Genomic DNA, 18,974 nt, shown 5'->3' on the forward strand with positions numbered 1-18,974 from the left:
GAGACGGGGTCTTGATACGCAGCCCAGGATGGCCTGGAACTCCTGGTGACCCTCCTGCCTCAGCCTCCGGAGTGCTGGACGACAAGCATGCCCCACCAGATCTGGGGAGTTGGTAGTTAAGTGTTCTGGGACTTTGTAAGCTGATGATAAAACAGAGCCATTATAAAGAATAAAATTATATAAACCACAATGAAGCAAATCATTTTAGAAACAGAATTAACAGTGCTGGGTGTGGTGCTGCTTATCTGTAATCCTAGCACTCAGAGGCTGAGGCAGGAGGATTGCCACAAGGTGAAGGCCAGCCTGGGCTACATGAGAGACCCTGTCTCAAAAAATACACATAGCTTTTGTCCCTGTGGGCCAAAGCGTTTACTCACTCGCCCTGGAGGTCCCCTCACCCCAGTCTCTCTGAGTGCGAGTGGCCTGACCCCAGCACGTGGTCTGACAGCCCCTTCCCTCCCTGCTCTGTCCACAGGCCTGTGCATCGTGGAGTCTGTGTTTGAGGATGAGGGCTCGGCGACCCTGCTGTCGGCCAACTACCCGGCTGGCTTCCCCGAGGATGAGCTCATGACGTGGCAGTTCATGGTGCCCGCACACCTGCGGGCCAGCGTGTCCTTCCTGGACTTCAGCACGTCCAACTGTGAGCGCAAGGAGGAGCGTGTGGAGTACCACATCCCCGGCTCGGCCACCAACCCCGAGGTGTTCCGGCTGGACGACCCGCAGCCGGGCAACATGGCCGGGAACTTCAACCTGTCCCTGCAGGGCTGCGACCAGGATCCCCAGAGCCCAGGCGCCCTGCGGCTGCGCTTCCAGGTGCTGGTGCAGCACCCCCAGACCGAGAGCAGTGAGTGAGGTGCCGCGTGGCCCTGGGGGCTGGCCGAGGGCCCTCGAGTCTCCGGAAGTGGTTGTGGGGCGGTGTGAGTGGTCTGTGGGTGCCGACCTGCAGCTTCCTCTCCATGCAGAGAGAAGCAGACGTGATCTTGCATTTGGATGCCACTTTGGCTTTTTGGGGTTTTTTTTTTCTTTCTTGTTTTGGTTTTTACTTTGTTGTTTTTTGAGACAGGATCTCACTAGTTCAGGCTGGGCTCGAACTCACAGTGATCTTTCTACCTCAGCCTCTTGAGTACTGGGACTAAAGGCATGCGCTACCACGCCCAGCTTCCCTTTGTATAATTTCTAAAAGGTATGGTGGCCCTGCTGACCATGATTCTGTCAGTTTCTGGTGTTCCTCTTATCTGTGTTATCCCTTCAGGGAGCCTCCTATGTGTGCATCCTCCTCTAGCTTCTAGAAAATATCCCAGGCACGGCGACGCATGCCTATAATCCCAGCACTCAAGAGGCTGAGGCAGGAGGGCCAGCCTGGGCTACATACTGAGACCCTGTCTCAAAACAATAAGAAAAGGAAGAGAAATTCACTTTCTCCGACAACACCAGGCACAGCAGTTCTGTCTCCCAAACCGGGGTTCTCTCTGGGTGATGGGAGTCACTCGGGTGGGTAGGCATCTGTTTGCAGCGTATTACATGGCGGTGCCCTTCTCTGCTCCGAGAGACACTGGCCGGTCATGCTTCTTTGTCCGCTTTTATAGCCTTGCAGAGCCCTTAGCCAATCACTGCTTGTGGTTTTGGTTCTCAGTTGCTGTTGCCGTGTGGCCCTGTGCTGTGAGTCTAGGGTTTGGCCTGCCAGAGCTTCTCTGTACTGTGGCCTCGACTTCTCCCCTGGGCCCTGTTTTCATTTTAAAGGAAAAAAATGTCCCCCTTTAAGTGCCACAAAAATGATTAGGGGCCAGACATGGTGCACAGCTACTTAGAAGGCTGAGGCAGGAGGGTCACAAGTTCACGGCAGCCCTGGCAATTTAGTGAGACCGTCTCAAAACAAAAAATAACCAGGCATGGGAGTGCACACCTGTGATCCCAGCACCCAGGAGGCTGAAGCAGGAGGATCACCAAGAGTTCCAGGCCAGCCTGGACTACATAGTGAGACCCTGTCTCAAAAAGACAGGCAGGCAGGCAGGCTGGGGGTACAGCTGCATGTGAAGGCCCTGTATCAGATACGTGTCACTACCCAGTAACCCTGCCAAAAAAAAGGAAAAGAAAACCAGGAAGAAAGAAGAGAAAACAGGAAATTATTAAAATGGCAATGATGACCTTTGGGAACAGGAAGGCCCTTGCAGTAAGGAAAGTAGCTGCAGTCTGCACACCGCCTGACTGAATGAACGGTGTTCAGTTGTGGCTGTGCACACACAGCATGGGGACTTTGCTAAACTGTGGCATAACTGTTGGGAAGGTGGAGACTGAGAAGTGGAAGTGTGCATACCTCTCTGGACTCTTGCCATTTGCTCGGTGATATATGCAGGAGGTTTCAGATCAGTGCATTTAGAACTCCTTCGTTCTTTTTATCTGCTGCATGATATTCCATTCACCAGTGCCCTGTGGTTTATTGAATGATCCCAGTATTGAGTGGTCTCTAGTTCACATCACACTGCCAGGTTTCCCGGGTGCAGGGGTCTCAGAGGGCTGTAACAGGCTGTCCCCATTGCCCCTGGCTGTGTGAGAGGGCACTGCTGGCCACTCCAAAGTCTCACGTTCCCCCCTCTGACAGGGCAGACAGAACACTTGGTTTTAATTTGCTTCTCTCCGATTGGAAGTGACACTAAGAACTCTCTGTATTGTGGGTATTTTCAGGCTTCTGTCTTCTTTTCCGAGAACGGCCCGACCATCGCCATAAAGGTGTCCCCCGCCTGTCCCTTGTCCCCGAGTGTGCTATTTAGGGCGCTGTCAGACAGGCGTGTTAAGGGGCTTTTGCTTTTCTCCTCTTGTCTCCTCCACGCTGACAGCGGCGTCCTCTTCCTTCACAGGGTGGAGCCCTCCGCCGACCCTCGTTCCCAGAACCCCTGTGTGGGTCCCTGCTGGGACAGCTCTCCTCAGACTTTGAGTCACACCACCTCTCTGGTTTCAGATAAAACCTACGTGGTCGACTTGAGCCAGGAGCGAACCCTGTCGCTGAGCATCGAGCCGCGGCCCAAGCCGAGCCCCAGGTTCAAGGCCGGCTGCTTCGTGTGTCTGGAGTCCCGGACCTGCAGCCCCAAGGTCACACTGGCGCCTGGCTCCAAATACAAGGTCTCCTTCCTCTGCGACGACCTCACGCGCCTGTGGGCCATTGCTGAGAAGACCCTAAGTACGCGCCCAGCCCGGCGTCCCTCCTACCCTCCATCCCCATGTGGCAGTGCACACCCTCATCCCAGCGCTCTGGGAGGCTGAGGCTGGAGGATCGAAGGTTGGAGCCCAGCCTGGGTGACGCCGTAACTTAGTGAGAGCCTGTCTCAAAATAAAATATAAAGAGGGCTGGGGATGTCGCTCCATGCAAAGCCCTGGGTTCGATCCCCAGTGCTGCAAAAAAACTCATAAAGTGCTCACCGGAGTGCTGGGAGCGAGGGTGACGGAGCCCTGGGGGTGCCACCCCAGAGGACAGAGCGCCCCCAGCCCACATCCGGGTCTGCTGGCCTGCAGGGATCCTGGGCCTCCGCAGTGCAGCATGAACCCCCCTGCGGCACACGGGGCGGGGGCCCAGCGCCCTTTGGGTGCCTGCGTGCGGGAGCCAGGCGGGGCTCCTACGCAGCTGCCACGATCCTGTCTTGCAGGCTGCAGCGACCACCGCTACTGCCAAAGGAAGGCCTTCCCGCTGCAGGTGCCCGACGACGTGCTGCAGCTGCCCGTGCAGCTGCGCGACTTCTCCTGGAAGCTGCTGGTGCCCAGGGACAGGCTCAGCCTGGTGCTGACGCCGGCGCGGAAGCTGCAGCAGCACACGCACGAGCGGCCCTGCAACGCCAGCTTCAGCTACGTGGTGGCCAGCGCTGCCCCAGACCTGTACTTCGGCTCCTTCTGCACCGGCGGCTCCATCAAGCAGGTGCTGTTGCGGCAGAACAGTTCTGTGACACTCCGCACCTACGCGCCCGGCTTCCACAGCGAGGTCCCGGGCCAGGGCCTCACCGTGTCCTTCGTGCCCTACTTCAAAGGTAGGAGCCGGTGCTCTGCCCTTCTCCACCTCCATTTCCTGTTTGGGCTTTCATGTTCCCATTTCCTCGACTTTGCAAGGCTCATCCTGATGCTGACTTCCCATCCCGGAGGTTAGGAATATGTAGCCGAGTGTGGCGGCTCACGTCTATAATCCCTGCACTCAAGAGGCTGAGGCAGGAAGATCTCTGGGGGTTCAAGGCCAGCCTGGACTACATAGCAAGATCCTATCTCAAAAAAAGGAAAAAGAAATACAGAAAGGGTTTCTGACTGGGGGGTGTGGGGTTTGGTGGACAGCAGAACCAATCATCAGATTCTAGTCTTTTATGGAAGCAGGGGGCCGTAAATGAGAAGTAACTAAATATCCCTAGTCCTGGATTGTAGAAGTGACAAAAGCCCTCACGCGGACAGTTTTATGGCTCTGCCTTTACACTCAGAACCCAGCAAGCACAGAGCAGGAATGGCGGGAGGGGACGCTCACTGTGAGGCGGCCACAGGGTCCAAGCGGCTCCCCGTGGCCCCTGCCGTGTGGCTGCCTGAGTCCCGCTCACTGTGACAAGCTGCGCAGAGAACACTCGTTACCTCAAGGCAGTGTGGAAATGGACCGGGCCGGCCTGAGTGGCCAGAGGCCACTTTTTGTCCCCAGATGAGGTCAGTCCAGGCTGCCCGGGATCGGGGTTGCTGAGGATCAGACACAGTGTCCCCAGCATGGGGCCCGGGTCATCTCTCTCCCACAGGTGGGAGTGGGTCATGGGCACGTCAGAAACTTTCCGCTTCGCAGTTCCTCAGTTCTTCCCTGAGTTCTGTGGTTCTGTGAAACGGAAGTCGGGGTCCAGCAGTCCCACACGGGACAGGTACAGCGCTGTGTAGACATTTCCGAAAGGGGCTGAGGCAACACTCACGTGGAAAATGGGCCTGCTTCTCATTTCTTTTTTTTATTTTTTTATTTTTTTGGTACCAGGGATCGAACTCAGGTCCTTGTGCTTGCACAGCAGGCGGCGAAACCACTGAGCTAAATCCCTGGCCCTCATTTATTTTGTTTTTATCAAAAGACCAGAGTCCCTGTCTGACTGAGGCCCATCCTATACCCACCAGGACATAACAGCCCCACGTGACCAATTATGTAATTAAACACAAAAAATGCCGTCCTCGGGGTGTTGGTCAGCTTCCCGTCGCTGTGACAAAACACCTGGGGGAAGGAACTCACGAGAAGGAAAGGTTTCTTTGACTCAGTTTCAAAGGTTCCAGCCCACAGTAGGTTCACCCTGCTGTGTTGCGGCCTGAAGTGGCCAGAGCCATGCCAGTGGCCATGACTGAAGAAGCTGCTACCTCCTGGCTTTCAGGAAGCAGAGACAGGAAGAGGCAGATGCCCCACATCTCCCGAGGCCACGGCCCCAGTGACCTCACGTCCTCCTACTGGGCCCATCTGTTAAGGCTTTACTGCTGCCCAGGCTGGGGGCCGTGTCTTTACTGTGGCCTCTGGGGGACCCTTCAGGCCCTGACTCCATCACACGGGGCACATTCCCCGTGGCTGGCATCCGCTCCGGGGCAGTGCAGATCTAGAGCATTCCTGTCACTGAAGTGGGTTCTGGTGGACACGCTGTTCTAGAAGGTTCCAGTGGACACACACACTGTTCTAGAAGGTTCTGCAGCACCTTCTCTGCTTCTCCCTTTTCTCTGCCTCTTTTTTGTTTTTTGGTTTTTGTTTTTTCTCTCTGCCTTGTGATGAGTGAAACAGTACCTGTCTGGATCCCCTTCCCTTTCCCGCAGAGGAAGCCATCTTCACGGTGACCCCAGACACGAAGAGCAAGCTCTACCTGAGGACCCCGAACTGGGACCGCGGCCTGCCGGCCCTCTCCTCCGTGTCCTGGAACATCACCGTGCCCAGCGGCCAGGAGGCCTGCTTGACCTTCTCCAAGGAGCGCACTGGAGTGGTCTGCCAGTCCGGGCGCGCGTTCATGATCATCCAGGAGCAGCGCACACAGATGGAGGAGATCTTCAGCCTGGAGGACGACACGCTCCCCAAGCCCAGCTTCCACCGCCACAGCTTCTGGGTCAACATCTCCAACTGCAGCCCCACCAGTGGCAAGCAGCTGGACCTGCTCTTCTGGGTGACTCTGACCCCAAGGACCTTGGGTAAGGCCTTTGGGGTCTTTCAGAGGTTGTGGTAGACAGAAAATTGGCACTGAGGGGCAAGGAAGAAGACTGGAGTCACGTCCGAAGACAGATTGGGTCCTGGCTCTCCATGTATCAGTCAGCTATTACCTGAGTAATGCCATGTAACAAAGCACCCTAGGAGTTAATGGGTTAAAACAGCCACTTACTCTGCACACACATTGGCCAGGCAGTTCTGGTCTAAGTGGAGTCTGTGAGTCCCTCCACAGTGCCGCTGCAGGTTGTCTGGAGGACTTTGCTGATCTGCTAGGGGCTCTCACACACAGGCCCTGGCTAGTTCATCTGAGACAGCTGGGGTTGCTCAGCTCCCCTCCTCCTGTCCTCTCCCTAGGCCCGTTCTCCTGACAGAGGAGCAGAGATCTGTGAGATGAGCAGATGTGCAAGGTGCTGGATGTGGGTTTCGGAATGTGCACGCCTTTCTTTCTGCCACTCTCTCGGCGCACCTAGACTTTTTCAGTCGGTCTCCCGCCATTCCTTACTGTCAGTCTCTCTCAGACGCAGACAAATCTCGGTTCCCGTAGAGGAGATGGTGATAACCATGTCCCAGAAGCACCCTGGGATTCTATAGCGGTGATTAAGGCTGGGAGACTGGAGAGTGTGGCAGGGAAACGGGGCGTTGGTGTCTTTGTTGGGTCCCGGGGAAGCCGTGGAACCCACGAATGTGCTCAGTGGCAGCCTCAGGCCAGGAAGGGGAGGAGTTTGCTTTCAACCCACTGAGTTGGAACAGGACCCAGTGAAAGGCAGGGAAACCTGCAGCCGGGTCTTGCGTGGGGACCGTGTCTGCCCCACAGACTGTCACGTGGGGTAGGCGGGACCGGGAGCCGCGTCTCTGCCCCTGCCTGTGTGGAGGTCACCGTGGCCGAGCGCTGGCCTGGACACAGGCTGTGAGCACAGGTGCCTGGCAGGAACCGGGCCGAGCACGGCTCCCATGCCCTCCCTCCGGCCGCCTGGCTTTTCCTCCTCCCTGTCCCCTGTGCCTGCTCCTGTCGTCTCTGACGCCCGCCTCTCGTCTTCTCCAGGAACAGGAAGAACTCCCGGTCCCTGTGGTGCAGGGCCCCTCCAGATCTGTTTTCTTTTCCTTCCTGCAGCTACAGGGGAAGGACCTCAGTGACTCAGCCCCTCCCTCTGTGTCTGGCTCCTGCTCTGTCCTCTGCTTCTGCTCCCCCTCCCCGCCTCGTGCAGGTGACGGGCATGGTGTAGGCTGAGAGTAGCGGAGCCGGTAGGTCTCCCAGTCTGCTCCTCCGTCAGCGCCACATCCAGATGACAGTTTGGCCAGGGAGGGCGTGGCGGGTTAGTCCTCTGTGCTCAGGGACCTGGGGCCTGGCCCCCCGATGCCTTGAAGGTTGTAGGATGGCTGGGATGGTTCAGCTGGAGCCACACGGTGTGAGACACAGAGAAGGATGCCGCTGCACACCTGTAATCCCAGTGCTCGGGAGGCTGAGGCAGGAGGATTGCCTTGAGTTTGAGGCAAGCATGAACTACATATTGAGACCCTGTCTCCAAAGACTTAACCAGGCCATGGTGCTCTCCCTTGCACGGTGCCCGCCCTCGTGCTGTAGGCTGCACTTCTTTTCCTATCTTTAATAAAACTCTGCTACCATTAAAACAAAACAAAACAAATAAGATATAGTGACCATCTAAAGACACATTGCTATGAATTCTCCTCAAAATCCTCCTCCTTGCTTCCAACACATTCATCACATCTCCCTCACCACTTTCTGCAGCAGCTCTGGAGTCCTCTTTCCTGAGAGTCTTTAGCTGCGCTGTCCTGGCTGCTCAATGTCCTGAGTGTATTCAAAATGTTGACTGTTCGAGGTCATTTTGACTTTGAGGAAGAGCCAGGAGTTGCACAGTGCCAGATACGGTAAATAAGGTGGACGAGGGCACAGCCTTGTGTTTTTACAAGCTGCCTTTCTGTTGGACGGCGCCCGCCAGCAGTCAGCGTATTTTCAATCACACCTGGTACAGACACTCAGGAAAGAGGACTCCAGAGCCACTGCAAAAAGTGTCGAGGATGATGGGATGAGTGTTTGACATGAGGAAGAGTCCTGGGAGGGAAGATTCGCGCCAATGTGTTTTTCACTGTAATAATTTCCTTTTTCTTGACAGCCACTGTATTTGGGTGGCACCCTTGCCTGGCACCTTGCTCCTCAACTCTGGGCCAGGCTGGTTTCCCCCAGTGTCTCCACAGACTGCCTCGGGCTTCCTCACAGCATGGTGGCCTCAACATCAGCGTGTCACACAGCAGCCGGCTTCCTCTTGTGGAGAGAGCCAGGCTGACGGTGCTCTTAAAAATCAGGCCCAGAGCAGTCCCCACTGCCTCCTGTTGGCCCTGGCAGGCTTAGGAGAAAGGAGGCCAACTCAGGATGAGCCGCATGCGTGGAGACGACTCCAGCTGGGCCCTGTCTCCTCATCTCTCTCCTGTGTCTCTGCCCACAGATGTGACCGTCATCACTGCTGTGGTGGGAGGCGGAGTCTCACTGCTCTTCGCCCTCGGCCTCATCATTTGCTGTGTGAAGAAGTAGGTGGAAGCGCTCCGGCCAATATGGCACCGCCTGGGCTCGCGTAGCCCGGCTGTTTTGTTCATTATTGACTTTACGTCTTCGTTCCGTGTCCCCCTAAAGATGTTGAATAACATCGCCAGATGTGAACTAAAGGCTTGGGGGGGGTCCCAGGCTCAGAGAGGGAGCCAAGGCGAGGCTGGAGGATACCTGACACCCTCCAGGTACCAGAGGGCATCGCCACCAGCCCTGAGTGGTACCGCCGCCAGAATTTGGTCGCTGCTGTAGCTCTGTGCTCTGTGGCGGTGGCTGCCTTGGAGCCTGCATCCCTCAGCTGGAACAGGCTACGCTGTCCCAGTGCGAGCAAGTCGGCCACACCCTTCCCTCCCCAGCCTCCCGTGCCATGGCATCCACCAGGTGGTCAGAGCTCTGACCCATGGGGGGTGGGGGCAGTAGCCAAAGGACAGAAAGGACAGCACTGAGAGCTGTGTGCTGGGATGCCACCACTCCTAGTAAGAAAGAGGGGAAGGGATCGCTCATCGGGGGTCCCACCATCAGATGCTGTGTGATCTATCAAAGATGATTTGAAGGTCCGGGGATTTAGCTCAGTGGTTCCGCCACCTGCCTCACAAGCGCAAGGACCCGAGTTCGATTCCCAGTACCAAAAAAAAAAAAATGATTTGAGGAGCCAGGTATAATGGCGCACACCTGCCTTCCCAGCACTCGGGAGGCTAAGTGGGAAAATCGCCTTGAGTTCGAGGCCAGCCTGGGGTACACCGTGAGTTCAAGGCCAGCCTGAATTACGAGTGAGACCTTGTCTCAAAAAAAAAAAAGAAAGAAAGAAAGATAATTTGAGGGATTGGGGCATAGCTGCATGTAGAGCGTGTGCTTAGCATGCACAAGGCCCTGGGTTCACTCCCCAGCCCAAAAAATAAAGGACAACTGGGGCACGGATGGCGTTCAAAGTCTACACCTCTCTTTACACCTGCCCCTCACTTCCCATCTTGAAAACTGGTGATGAAAGCTGGTCACCCCCAATGTTCCCTGGGGACAGTTCCAGTTCTCTTGCAACTCCAGGGACTTGGGGGGAGGTCGGCACCCACAGAGCCCGCGTCCAGGATGGCGCTGTCTCTGACCCGGCTCTCGCTCCCTTTCCACGGCAGGAAGAAGAAGGTGAACAAGGGCCCCGCCGTGGGCATCTACAATGGCAATATCAACACCCAGATGCCACTGCAGCCCAAGAAGTTCCAGAAAGGACGAAAGGACAACGACTCCCACGTGTATGCGGTCATCGAAGACACCATGGTGTACGGGCACCTGCTGCAGGGCTCCGGTGGGTCCTTCCTGCAGCCGGAGGTGGATGCCTACCGGCCCTTCCAGGGTGCCATGGGCGACCGCCCGCCCAGCCCACCGCCCACCTGCTCCAGGGTGCCCACTGCCAAGCTGGCCGAGGAGAAGCCGCCCCCTCGCACCTCGCTGGAGCCTGAGACCGAGCCCTACACCTTCTCCCACCCCAGCCAGGCGGCTGGGAGCAACCGGGCCACACACGTGCCCCTGCTGGACCCACAGGAGCCGGGGCTGCCGGCAGAGTAGCAGGACCCCTGCCAAGAGGCTTTGTGCACTCGGCAAGAGGCACCCTGGGGCTCCCTCCCAGGGTCCTCCAGAAGAGGGAACAGGGGACAGTGGGCTCCTGGACTCCACCCCGGAGCCTACCCCTCACAAGTTGATTCTGACCCGATCCAGGTCACCATCTCCATGACAGGAGAGGGACGAGGGGTGCAGCACCGGGATCCCTGGCTTTGGAGAGACACACAGACCCACTTCTGGAGACACTGGCGGTCCAGGAGCCCCAGTGAGGTCCTCGCTCCCATCGGGACGGCAATGACAGTGTGCCTGTTTATTATTATTTATTGGGTGGTCCTGCATCCTGAAGAGGTGGACTGCCCAACTACGAAGCTCTTCGACCCAACGGAGCAGCCACTCACTCATGGCTCAGATGGCTGGGCTTTGACTTCCACTGGTCACAGGCCCCTGTGAGGTGGGCCTAATTCACCACCTGTCCAGCTGGAGGAGCATGTACACGTGCGGGGCCCCACCACAGATTTTATCCTGGTCCCCTGCCCTTTGCTCCCAGAAATGAGAGACATTTCCGGAATTGCCATGCAGGCTTCCCCAGCTGAGCTAAACTTGGACCCTGCATGGAAACTCAGAGGACACCTGCGTCCTCTGGAAATGTTCCAGCGTAGGCTGGGCTCGCCCCGGGGCTGGCTGCTACTACACGCTGTTCGGTGGCTTGAAATCAACAGGGATTACTTTCTCACCGTTCTGGGGATCAGTCTGCTGCTCCCTTGGCTTCTCCCCAGCTTGGCGCCAGCCCTGGCCCAGGGGCTACTGAGTCTCTCCCTGGGGTGGCTGTCACTCTGTCACTGACACCTCCTCCCTCCTCCCCTCCAGTCCTGTCTCCCATCTTGGCGCTGAACTCCAGCACACCGGGAAAGCCCCTTCCTCCATGCAGGGCCCCGCACCCCAGGACGGGACATGGCGCAGTCATCCTTGGGGCGCCCTCTGCCTACCCCCTCTTTCCGCCACAGACACCCTCAGAGCCACTGAGAACCGTCCAGCCTGTGGGGTGTCTGGTTACCCTGGAATCTTTTTTTTTTAAGTTACCACCATTCAGAATCCACAAAATAATATAGAAAAATCCCAGTGAGAATTGCTGGCCAGGCTGGGCTCACGCACCCTCCAGGGCAACCAGCCAGGGCAGATCACCCAGTCCTGCTGCTGCCGTCGCCGCCCGCCATGAGGCCGCATGTCAGTGCTTTGGATCAGTGTCCTGCCAACTGCTTTTCCTGGGAAGATAAGGAAAGACGGGCTCTTCCTGAGATGGATGTATGTGTGCCCTGCAGACGGTTCTCTTCCAGCCCAGCTTGCACTGGTGTGGCTGCTGTCTGGAGGAGGGAGGGCCACATGCAGCTCAGCAGCACTGCAGTGGAGACGCCCTCCCCTCCTCCTCCTCCTGCCCCCCCCCCCGCCCGCATGTTCAGGGTCCACCTGGAAAAGCACCGCCTCGCGTGTCCCTGTGGGGGGAAAGGGAGGAGTGTGACAGCCCAGCCGCGTATCCTCCAAGGCCTCCAGAGGGAGAGGATCTGTTTGTGATGACCCCCGACGTGGGTCCTGGCCCCTGCCCTGCTGAAGGGCGGCTCCTGTCCAGGTACCGAGGCCCCGTGACCCGCGGTGGCACCCTGGGCGGAGGAGCCCAGTGGCGGTTGCCATGTGGCTTCCTGCTGTCTCCCTGGCTGAGACACATCGCCAGCTCTTGCAGGGACCTGGTGGCTCTTCTAACTGGTGACTCTGCACTCTGGGCCAAGCACTGGCACCCTGAGCACCAGAGCAGTCCCAGCTCCTCTCTGTGGGTAACTCGGGTCTTCAGGGGCCATGCGTGGATCCTGTCCACCTCCCCTGGTCCGGAGGGGAAGCTGCCCAGGAAGGGCCTCGGACACAGGCAGGGCCATGCTGCAATGCCACTGGAAATTATTTATTTATGTAGAGACTTAAGTAGCATTTTATTTGTTTCCTATGCTTTTTTAAAATAAATACACAACAGAGCTGCGTGTGTGGTGGTGGGAGGGAGCAGGCCTTTGTCCCCAGCGTCCTGGGCCGCTCCTGAGGCTGTGACCCTGCCGTGCTCTGGCCAACCACATGGCCTGGGCAGCAGCGGTTCTGTGCCAGGTGAAAGTGCCCGTGCCCGAATCACGTGAGAAACTCGCCAGCGGTGGCTCAGTGGCCGCAGCCTGTTCTGTTGGCTTCCTGTCGAGGCCTCGTGGCCCCAGTGTGACCTCACCTGGTAGAAGGCCCCACGCGCGTCACTCCCAGCCACCAGGATGGAGGTGAAGGGCGGGACCCGGAGCGCAGATGCACCCACTGGGCACTGGGCACGCGGACAGGGGCCCAGGAACGTGGTGTCGGATGCAAGGAGGACTGCACAGGTGGCCACCTAGCCAGCCACCCCAAACTCTGTCATAACCCAGCGTGATGCCCACGCCCTCAATCCCAGCACTTGGGAGGCTGAGGAAGGAGGATCTCAAGTTCACACCCAGGCTGAACAATTTAACAAGCAATTTAAGACCCTGTCTAAAAAAGAATTCAAGTGCTAGGTAGTGTAGCTCAGGGTCCAGGTGGGCCCTTCGGTCCTCCAGACCTTCAAAAACAACAAACACCAAAACACTTTCTTGGGGGTTCCACTTGAGCGTCTGTGGTCCCCACTCCTGCTAGTTCTGACTGGCAGCGTGGCCCGTTCGTTCTGGGTAGGCTGATCCCGCGTCAGTCCTCCACACCTCAGCCTCTGTCCAGCATCCCGCAGCCGCTGCCGTGATCAGATGGGGCAGAGCTCTTTGGTCCAACATGCCACCACCTGACTCCTCGCCGGCCCCGGCAGCTTCCGTGTGTGGACGCTGTCCTGTCCCACCACTCCGCTGAGCCGAGGAGAGAGCGCTCCAGCCGTCACTGCGTGTAGAGTTTGGCCCCGACTGCATCGTGGTGAAATGTCTCCGTTTAAAAATACTAAGCGAGCTGGACATGCAAGCACATGCTTGCCATGCGAACTACCTCGGAGGCTGAGGCAGAAGAGTTCAACCCCAGCGGCGTGACTGAGTGAGACACTGTCTCAAAAACAGTTTTTTAAAGGGCCGGGGATGTACGTCAGTGGTGAGCATGGGGATCTGGACGGGACGCTCTGGTACTGGAAAAGGTAAATATACATAGTGTTGTTTGGTATTTAAATTTTTTCAGACTTGAATCTGCTTCTGGCAGGCTTCAGATGAGGGCCACCGTGTTGTATAAACAGGGTGCTTTACCCGCCATAAAAAGACCCCGTGTCCAGGGTGATGCTGACGTTTGGGTCTTTTGTCACATTGTGAGGGTTAACCCCAAGGTACAACGTGTCCACAAGAGTCTGTGGGTCACAAAGGCTGTGGTCACCAGAGGCCCAGGTGGGCCCACCAGAGCCGCCCACCCGTCTGGCTGAGTTTTCCCTTTTTCCCCACCCGCTGAGCAGGGCTTGGGGTTCTGGGTCTCTTCAAGCTCTCCTGAGACAATGCTTGTCCTTCAGGCCTCGACAGCTAAGAACAAAGCCCGGTGTGGTGCCGCACACCTGTAATCCCAGCACTGGGCAGGCTGAGGCAGGAGGATCACCTCACGTTCACGGTCAGCCCGGACTTCATGAGGAGACCCTGTCTTGAAAGCCCCCTTTTTCTGTGACAGAAGTCTGTGAACCTACAGCCTGCCCTGAGGGTGGGGTGAGCTGAGGTCCCCGTCTCCTCTCAGGGATCCCCCACCCCCACCAGGGCCACCCACAGAGGAAACAGCCTGTCTCGGGCACCCAGTGGTCGTTGGCTGTCATCGGAGCTCATTTTAGTAGAAATGGAAATTATAACCAAAGCAGCTCTTCCAAGAGAAAAGCTTTCACTGGAAGGTGGAAAGAGGACAGGGAGGGACCCAGCTTAGCGGGCCGGCGGGGCACACTCTGAGCCCACTCCAGCCTGGCCACCCGCCAAGGCCAAAGCCAGCTTCGAGGACTGGCTGGTGGCTGGGATGGCGCGGTCGTCCTCAGAGGCCTGGGGTCCCATCTCGGAACCCCATGGCCCAGGGAGGGTCCGATCCCAGGACAGGGCTCTCTGTCTCAGGGAGAGAACGCAGCCAGCAGGGCCCCGACGTCCTGGAATCCGGGGCTCGTGGCCAGGTGTGTCAGGGGCTCTGAGCATGGCTGATGCCCCCAGAGGGAGTGGGAGAAAACCCTGTACACAGGGACAGGCTGCCTGGCTGACCCCACGGAGCGGAGCCGGGATTCGACTCAGGGTCTCCGGCAGCAAAGGTACAAACCGAGGGTCCAGCTGGGTTCTGCTTTCAGTTACCCCCCCGGGCCCAAGGCGAGATCGCGGCTCACATGGAGCCGGCTCTTAAGTCCCTGGCTGCCCCGGAAGAGCATGCTGACCTGCTTCACAGGCAGCAGGTCAGCCCAGGAGTCTCCCTGCTCCCCGGCCCCGTGATGTCCCCGACTGTCAGGACCGCAGCCCATCATAGAGGAATGGGAAAGCCCTGGCCAACGTTGCCAAGTTCCAACCCTGAGGCCTTGGGTCCCCGGGGGTCCAGTGTGGTAATCTCACCTTCCTTGTGGAGGTCCTTAATACTGTGACATTGAGCGGGCATGGTGGCGCACACCTGTCATCCCAGCACTTGAGAGGCTGAGGCAGGAGGATTGTGGTGGGTTCAAGGCCAGTCTGGGCCACATAGTGAGGCCCTGTCTCAAAAAATCCAGACCAAACACCAATTCAGACCTGGCATAATCTATGGTTTCATTGTGCTAAAGGCAAAACACATCTGTGTTCAACCTGAAAAGGAGACTTTCAGGTCCCTCTCATCATGGAGGACCCTGCCTCAATCCCCGGCTGCAGACCCCAGGCCCCGAGAGGCTCATGGTGGCTGAGTCCCACTCACAGGACGCGGGTGGAGGCCAGGGACCCAGCTCCATTGGCAGCCCCGGTGGGGCAGGGGCCGGGTAACCGTCCCCACGGAAACTGGAGTGGGTGGGGCAGGGGTATCACCGTGGGGGACCAATAGCCTCCCCATCACTGAGGAGCACAGGAGAGCGGGGGCACCAGGTGGACTCGAGGGGCCAGGGTGAGGGTCGTGGCCTCTCCTCCAGGAGCATTCCAGGAGGGATGCAGGAAGTGCAGTGGTGACCTCACCCTCACGGTGTCCAGGACACTGAGGGCAGAGAGATTGTGCACATGGTGTGAATATGGCTGGGTCCCCTCTGGGATACATGTCGAGTGTGTATGTGTGAGTGTGTGTACGCGTGTGGGTGGGTGTGTTGCTGGGGATGGCGTTCTGGGGCTAAGCTACATCCCTGGCCCTTTTTATTTCTCATTTAGAGACAAGCCCTCATTAAGTGCTGGGCTCAGGAGCCACTGCCAGATAATCTGCACTGAGGAAACGGCTCTCCTGTGAGCTGAATTTGTGCCTGCGAGGCACATGCTCTACCCATGAGCCCCATTTATTTACTTAGTTTATTTATAGACAGGATCTCACTAAGTTGACCAGGTTGGCCCGGAACATGGGATCCTCCTGCCTCAGCCTCCCCAGTAGCTGGGTATGACTAGTTTTTAAATAAAACGAAAGTTAAAACTTCTTTTTAAAAGCTCACTAGAAGGTACTGTGGCTACTAAATGTCCCTAAAAATAAGTGCCTCCAGCTTGCTGGCCTCTAATAATCCGTTGTCCCCAAGCTGCCCCTCCTGGAGAGTGAGACCTGCTGGGCCAGATTTTTCTTCCCTCTGGCTGAGCCGAGAGGCCAACTGCTGGACAGACTGGAAGGTGCGGCCCAGAAATCGGCTCCAACCTGCTGAGGCCGCTTCCACACTCCCGCAGGTGATCCTGCGGTACTGGGGCACCTGAGAGATGACCGCAGGCCTCTCGGGCTTCCTGCGCTGCCCAGGTGGGGATGGAAGCCCGGCCTGGGAGAGCTGCTGCTTGGAAGACCCCCTTGGGCTTGCTGTGTCATCTGCGGGGAAAATGTTTCAGCCAAGCCCCAGCCTGCAGCTCAGAGACTGGATTCAGCCCACACTAGCCCTGGGCTGCCGAGGGGGTCCCGGGGCTGCCAACTTCCTGCCTCCTGTGTGCCCCAAGCCAGCTTGCAGGGTGGGACAGCAGGACCACCTGACGCCCCCATCCCCCGTCCAGGCTGCACCTCACCCCTCCCTGAGACCCGGAGCCCACCCCGCGGGCTGCCCCAGGGTCCCCTCTCCCTGAGAGGCTCAAAGGAGGCTGACACCCACAGTGGATTCACAGAGGGATTTCCAAACATTCTTGATTCTAGGAACACAGGTTGGTGCCTAGGGCGACACAGCAGGAAAGTGGCTGCTGCTGCCCCCTGTGGGTGGGGCGGGGTGAGGCCCTTCCTCTACCTGCTCCACACTCCAAAGTGGGTGCTGGGTCGTTCCAGTGGCCAGGCACGGGCGCACACCTGTAATCCCAGTTACTCAGGAGGCCGAGGCAGGAGGATCACAATTTCAAGCCCACTCAGGGCAACTTGTCAAACTCTGGCAGGGCTAGCTGGGGATGTAGCTCAGCGGTAGACCACTCGCCTAGCAAGTGCAAGGCCCCGAGTTCAATCCCCAGCACTGGGGGAAGAAAAATACTTTTTCAGTGGCTGCTGATCTCTCACCTAAGATCAAAATGTATGAAGAATATTTAAATTAAGAATCCTCAGGGATTACAGGCATGTGCCACCGCAGCTGGTTTTAAATTCTCCAATTTGAAAGGGGCCCTGTTACAATTTGCAAACAATAGATCAGTCCTGGGTAGATGGAGGGGCTGAAGAACCCAGGAGGATTGAGGGAAAAAAAAAATCCCCCCCCCATGGTTACATAATCACTTTTTCCTTCAGCACTGGGAATTAAACCCGGAGAGCACTGAGCTATGCCCCTGGCCCTTTTTATTTTTTATTTTGAGATAGGGTCTCACTCAGGTGCCCTAGCTAGCCTGGAATTTGTAATCTTCCTGCCTCAGCCTCCTGAGTAGCCGGGATGACAGGTGTGCACCCCAGGGATAACAACAAAAACTACGGTAGACTGTGCTTTCAGTTGATCTTTGTTTCATCCAGCACGAAAGCAAAGAATTGTGAGAGATTTGTATTAGGAAGAATGTTAAAGATTATTTAATAACCAAACCATTTGTTTTTCTTTTTCTTGTTTGTTTGTTTTTCGAGATGGGCTCACTGTGTAGCCCAGGCTGGCCTCGAACTCAAGGCGATCCTCCTGCCTCAGCTAACTGGTTGCTTGCTTTCCTGTGTGTGAATTTGTCATCAGGAGCAGTGCCCGTCCTCCCTTTAATGCCCCCCCCCGCCGCACCCCTGGGAACCGAACCAGCCCTTACAGAAACGCAGCCTCAGAGGCCGGAGCGAGGATGCCTCGGGTTCTTCCCACCCAGGCGCAGGGTGCGGGAACTTCTCACTCTCTCCCGGGGACATTTCTGAGGAGGAGTCTCTGACCCCACTAGGGCGCAAACACACACCCTTGCCCTAAGGAGGACAGAAACACCTGATTCTGCAGAGAACGTGCAGTGTCAGGTGACTCATGTTCGCCTCAATCTGGAAACGAGGTTCTCCTGCAAGGACAGAGCCTTGGTTCCTGGCGGTAAGAAAGCAATCAATGGGATTCATCTTCTTCAGGCCAGGGACCTCGATTTCCAAGTTGAAATCTGCCCCTGCCCATCCAGAAGTCTCCATCCATCCCTGCCCTGGCCCAGGGCTGAGCAGAAGGGCAGCGAGTGCAGTGTGAGCCCCACTTCGTCTGCAGGAAAGATTTCCTCAGGGCGGCACTGAAGGCCACGGTGTTTGCTCACTGGGCAGCCTAGCTCTCCCCATCCACCCTTGCTGAACACCCGCTGGCACCAATGCCGGCTTTAGGCCATCATGGAGGGCTCAGCTAGGCTGGGGTGGGGTGGGGCAATTTCAAACCTGAGGTGGGAACGTTCATTTATTCATTCAACAAACATGGCACCAAGCTCAGTCCTGGTATCTCCATCCCGTGAGGTGCTTTACTGAGCTGCTAAGACGCTGCTACACTAGAAAAACAATCAATTTGGGGATGTGGCCACAGGGGCGGTTGTGAAAATGTGATGAGGATTCTTTGCCAATTTTTATTCAGTTTCCCAACTCTGAGCTTCCGTTTCTAGCTCTGCTCCCAAGGCAACGCTGTGAGTCACTTCCATCAGCAAACAGACGCTCTGTGTTCATCTGTGAAGCCATGTGGACACATTGCAGTGGTTGCCCGGCAATATTCTGTAAGAACTCTCATTTTGGATGCTAAAAGAGAAAGCCACACTCTGTCTCAGGGCCCCTGTGTAAGACACAGGCTTGCTTGGTGTGACGGTGCATGCCCATGATCCCAGCACTCAGGAGGCCGAGGCAGGAGGATCGCTGTAAGTTCCAGGCCACCCTGTGCTAGGAAGTGAGTTCAAGGCCAGCCTGGACTACATTTTGAGACCCTGTCTCAGAAAACCAAAAATAAAAAATGCTTTCCTCTGAGTCGTGTTAAGTGACGGTTGGAGTTTGAAGCATCTCACAAAGGCAGAACGCACCTTTCTCTGAGGACCCTGAAGGATCCTCTGCCTCGGCAGCTTTCGACCGGGTGCACCTGTGCCCCTGGGGGACACCCGGCCAGGTCTGCAGCCACTGTGCCCATCTGACTTGCAGGAGTCCCCGGGATCCGGTGGGCAGAGGCTGGGGCGC

General features: G+C 57.1%; 1 protein-coding gene across 2 annotated transcripts in view; it reads left to right on the forward strand.

Annotated features, from left to right (window-relative positions):
- The window catches only part of Cdcp1 (CUB domain containing protein 1), a 29,651-nt gene extending 16,185 nt beyond the window's left edge, over positions 1-13,466 (forward strand). For both annotated transcript variants that reach the window (XM_004835048.3, XM_087186879.1), the window contains exons 4-9: positions 476-844; positions 2,957-3,175; positions 3,639-4,013; positions 5,782-6,147; positions 8,626-8,707; positions 9,851-13,466. In XM_004835048.3, coding sequence (XP_004835105.2) covers positions 476-844; positions 2,957-3,175; positions 3,639-4,013; positions 5,782-6,147; positions 8,626-8,707; positions 9,851-10,280 — 1,841 coding nt within the window. In that variant the 3' untranslated portion in view covers positions 10,281-13,466. The remainder of the gene's footprint in view (positions 1-475; positions 845-2,956; positions 3,176-3,638; positions 4,014-5,781; positions 6,148-8,625; positions 8,708-9,850) is intronic.
- Positions 13,467-18,974: the final 5,508 nt, after the last annotated feature.

Source organism: Heterocephalus glaber, unplaced genomic scaffold (genome assembly GCF_053883595.1).
Source record: "Heterocephalus glaber isolate CG9 unplaced genomic scaffold, H.glaber_assembly_v1.0 deba00001504, whole genome shotgun sequence".
Classification (NCBI taxonomy): domain Eukaryota; kingdom Metazoa; phylum Chordata; class Mammalia; order Rodentia; family Bathyergidae; genus Heterocephalus; species Heterocephalus glaber.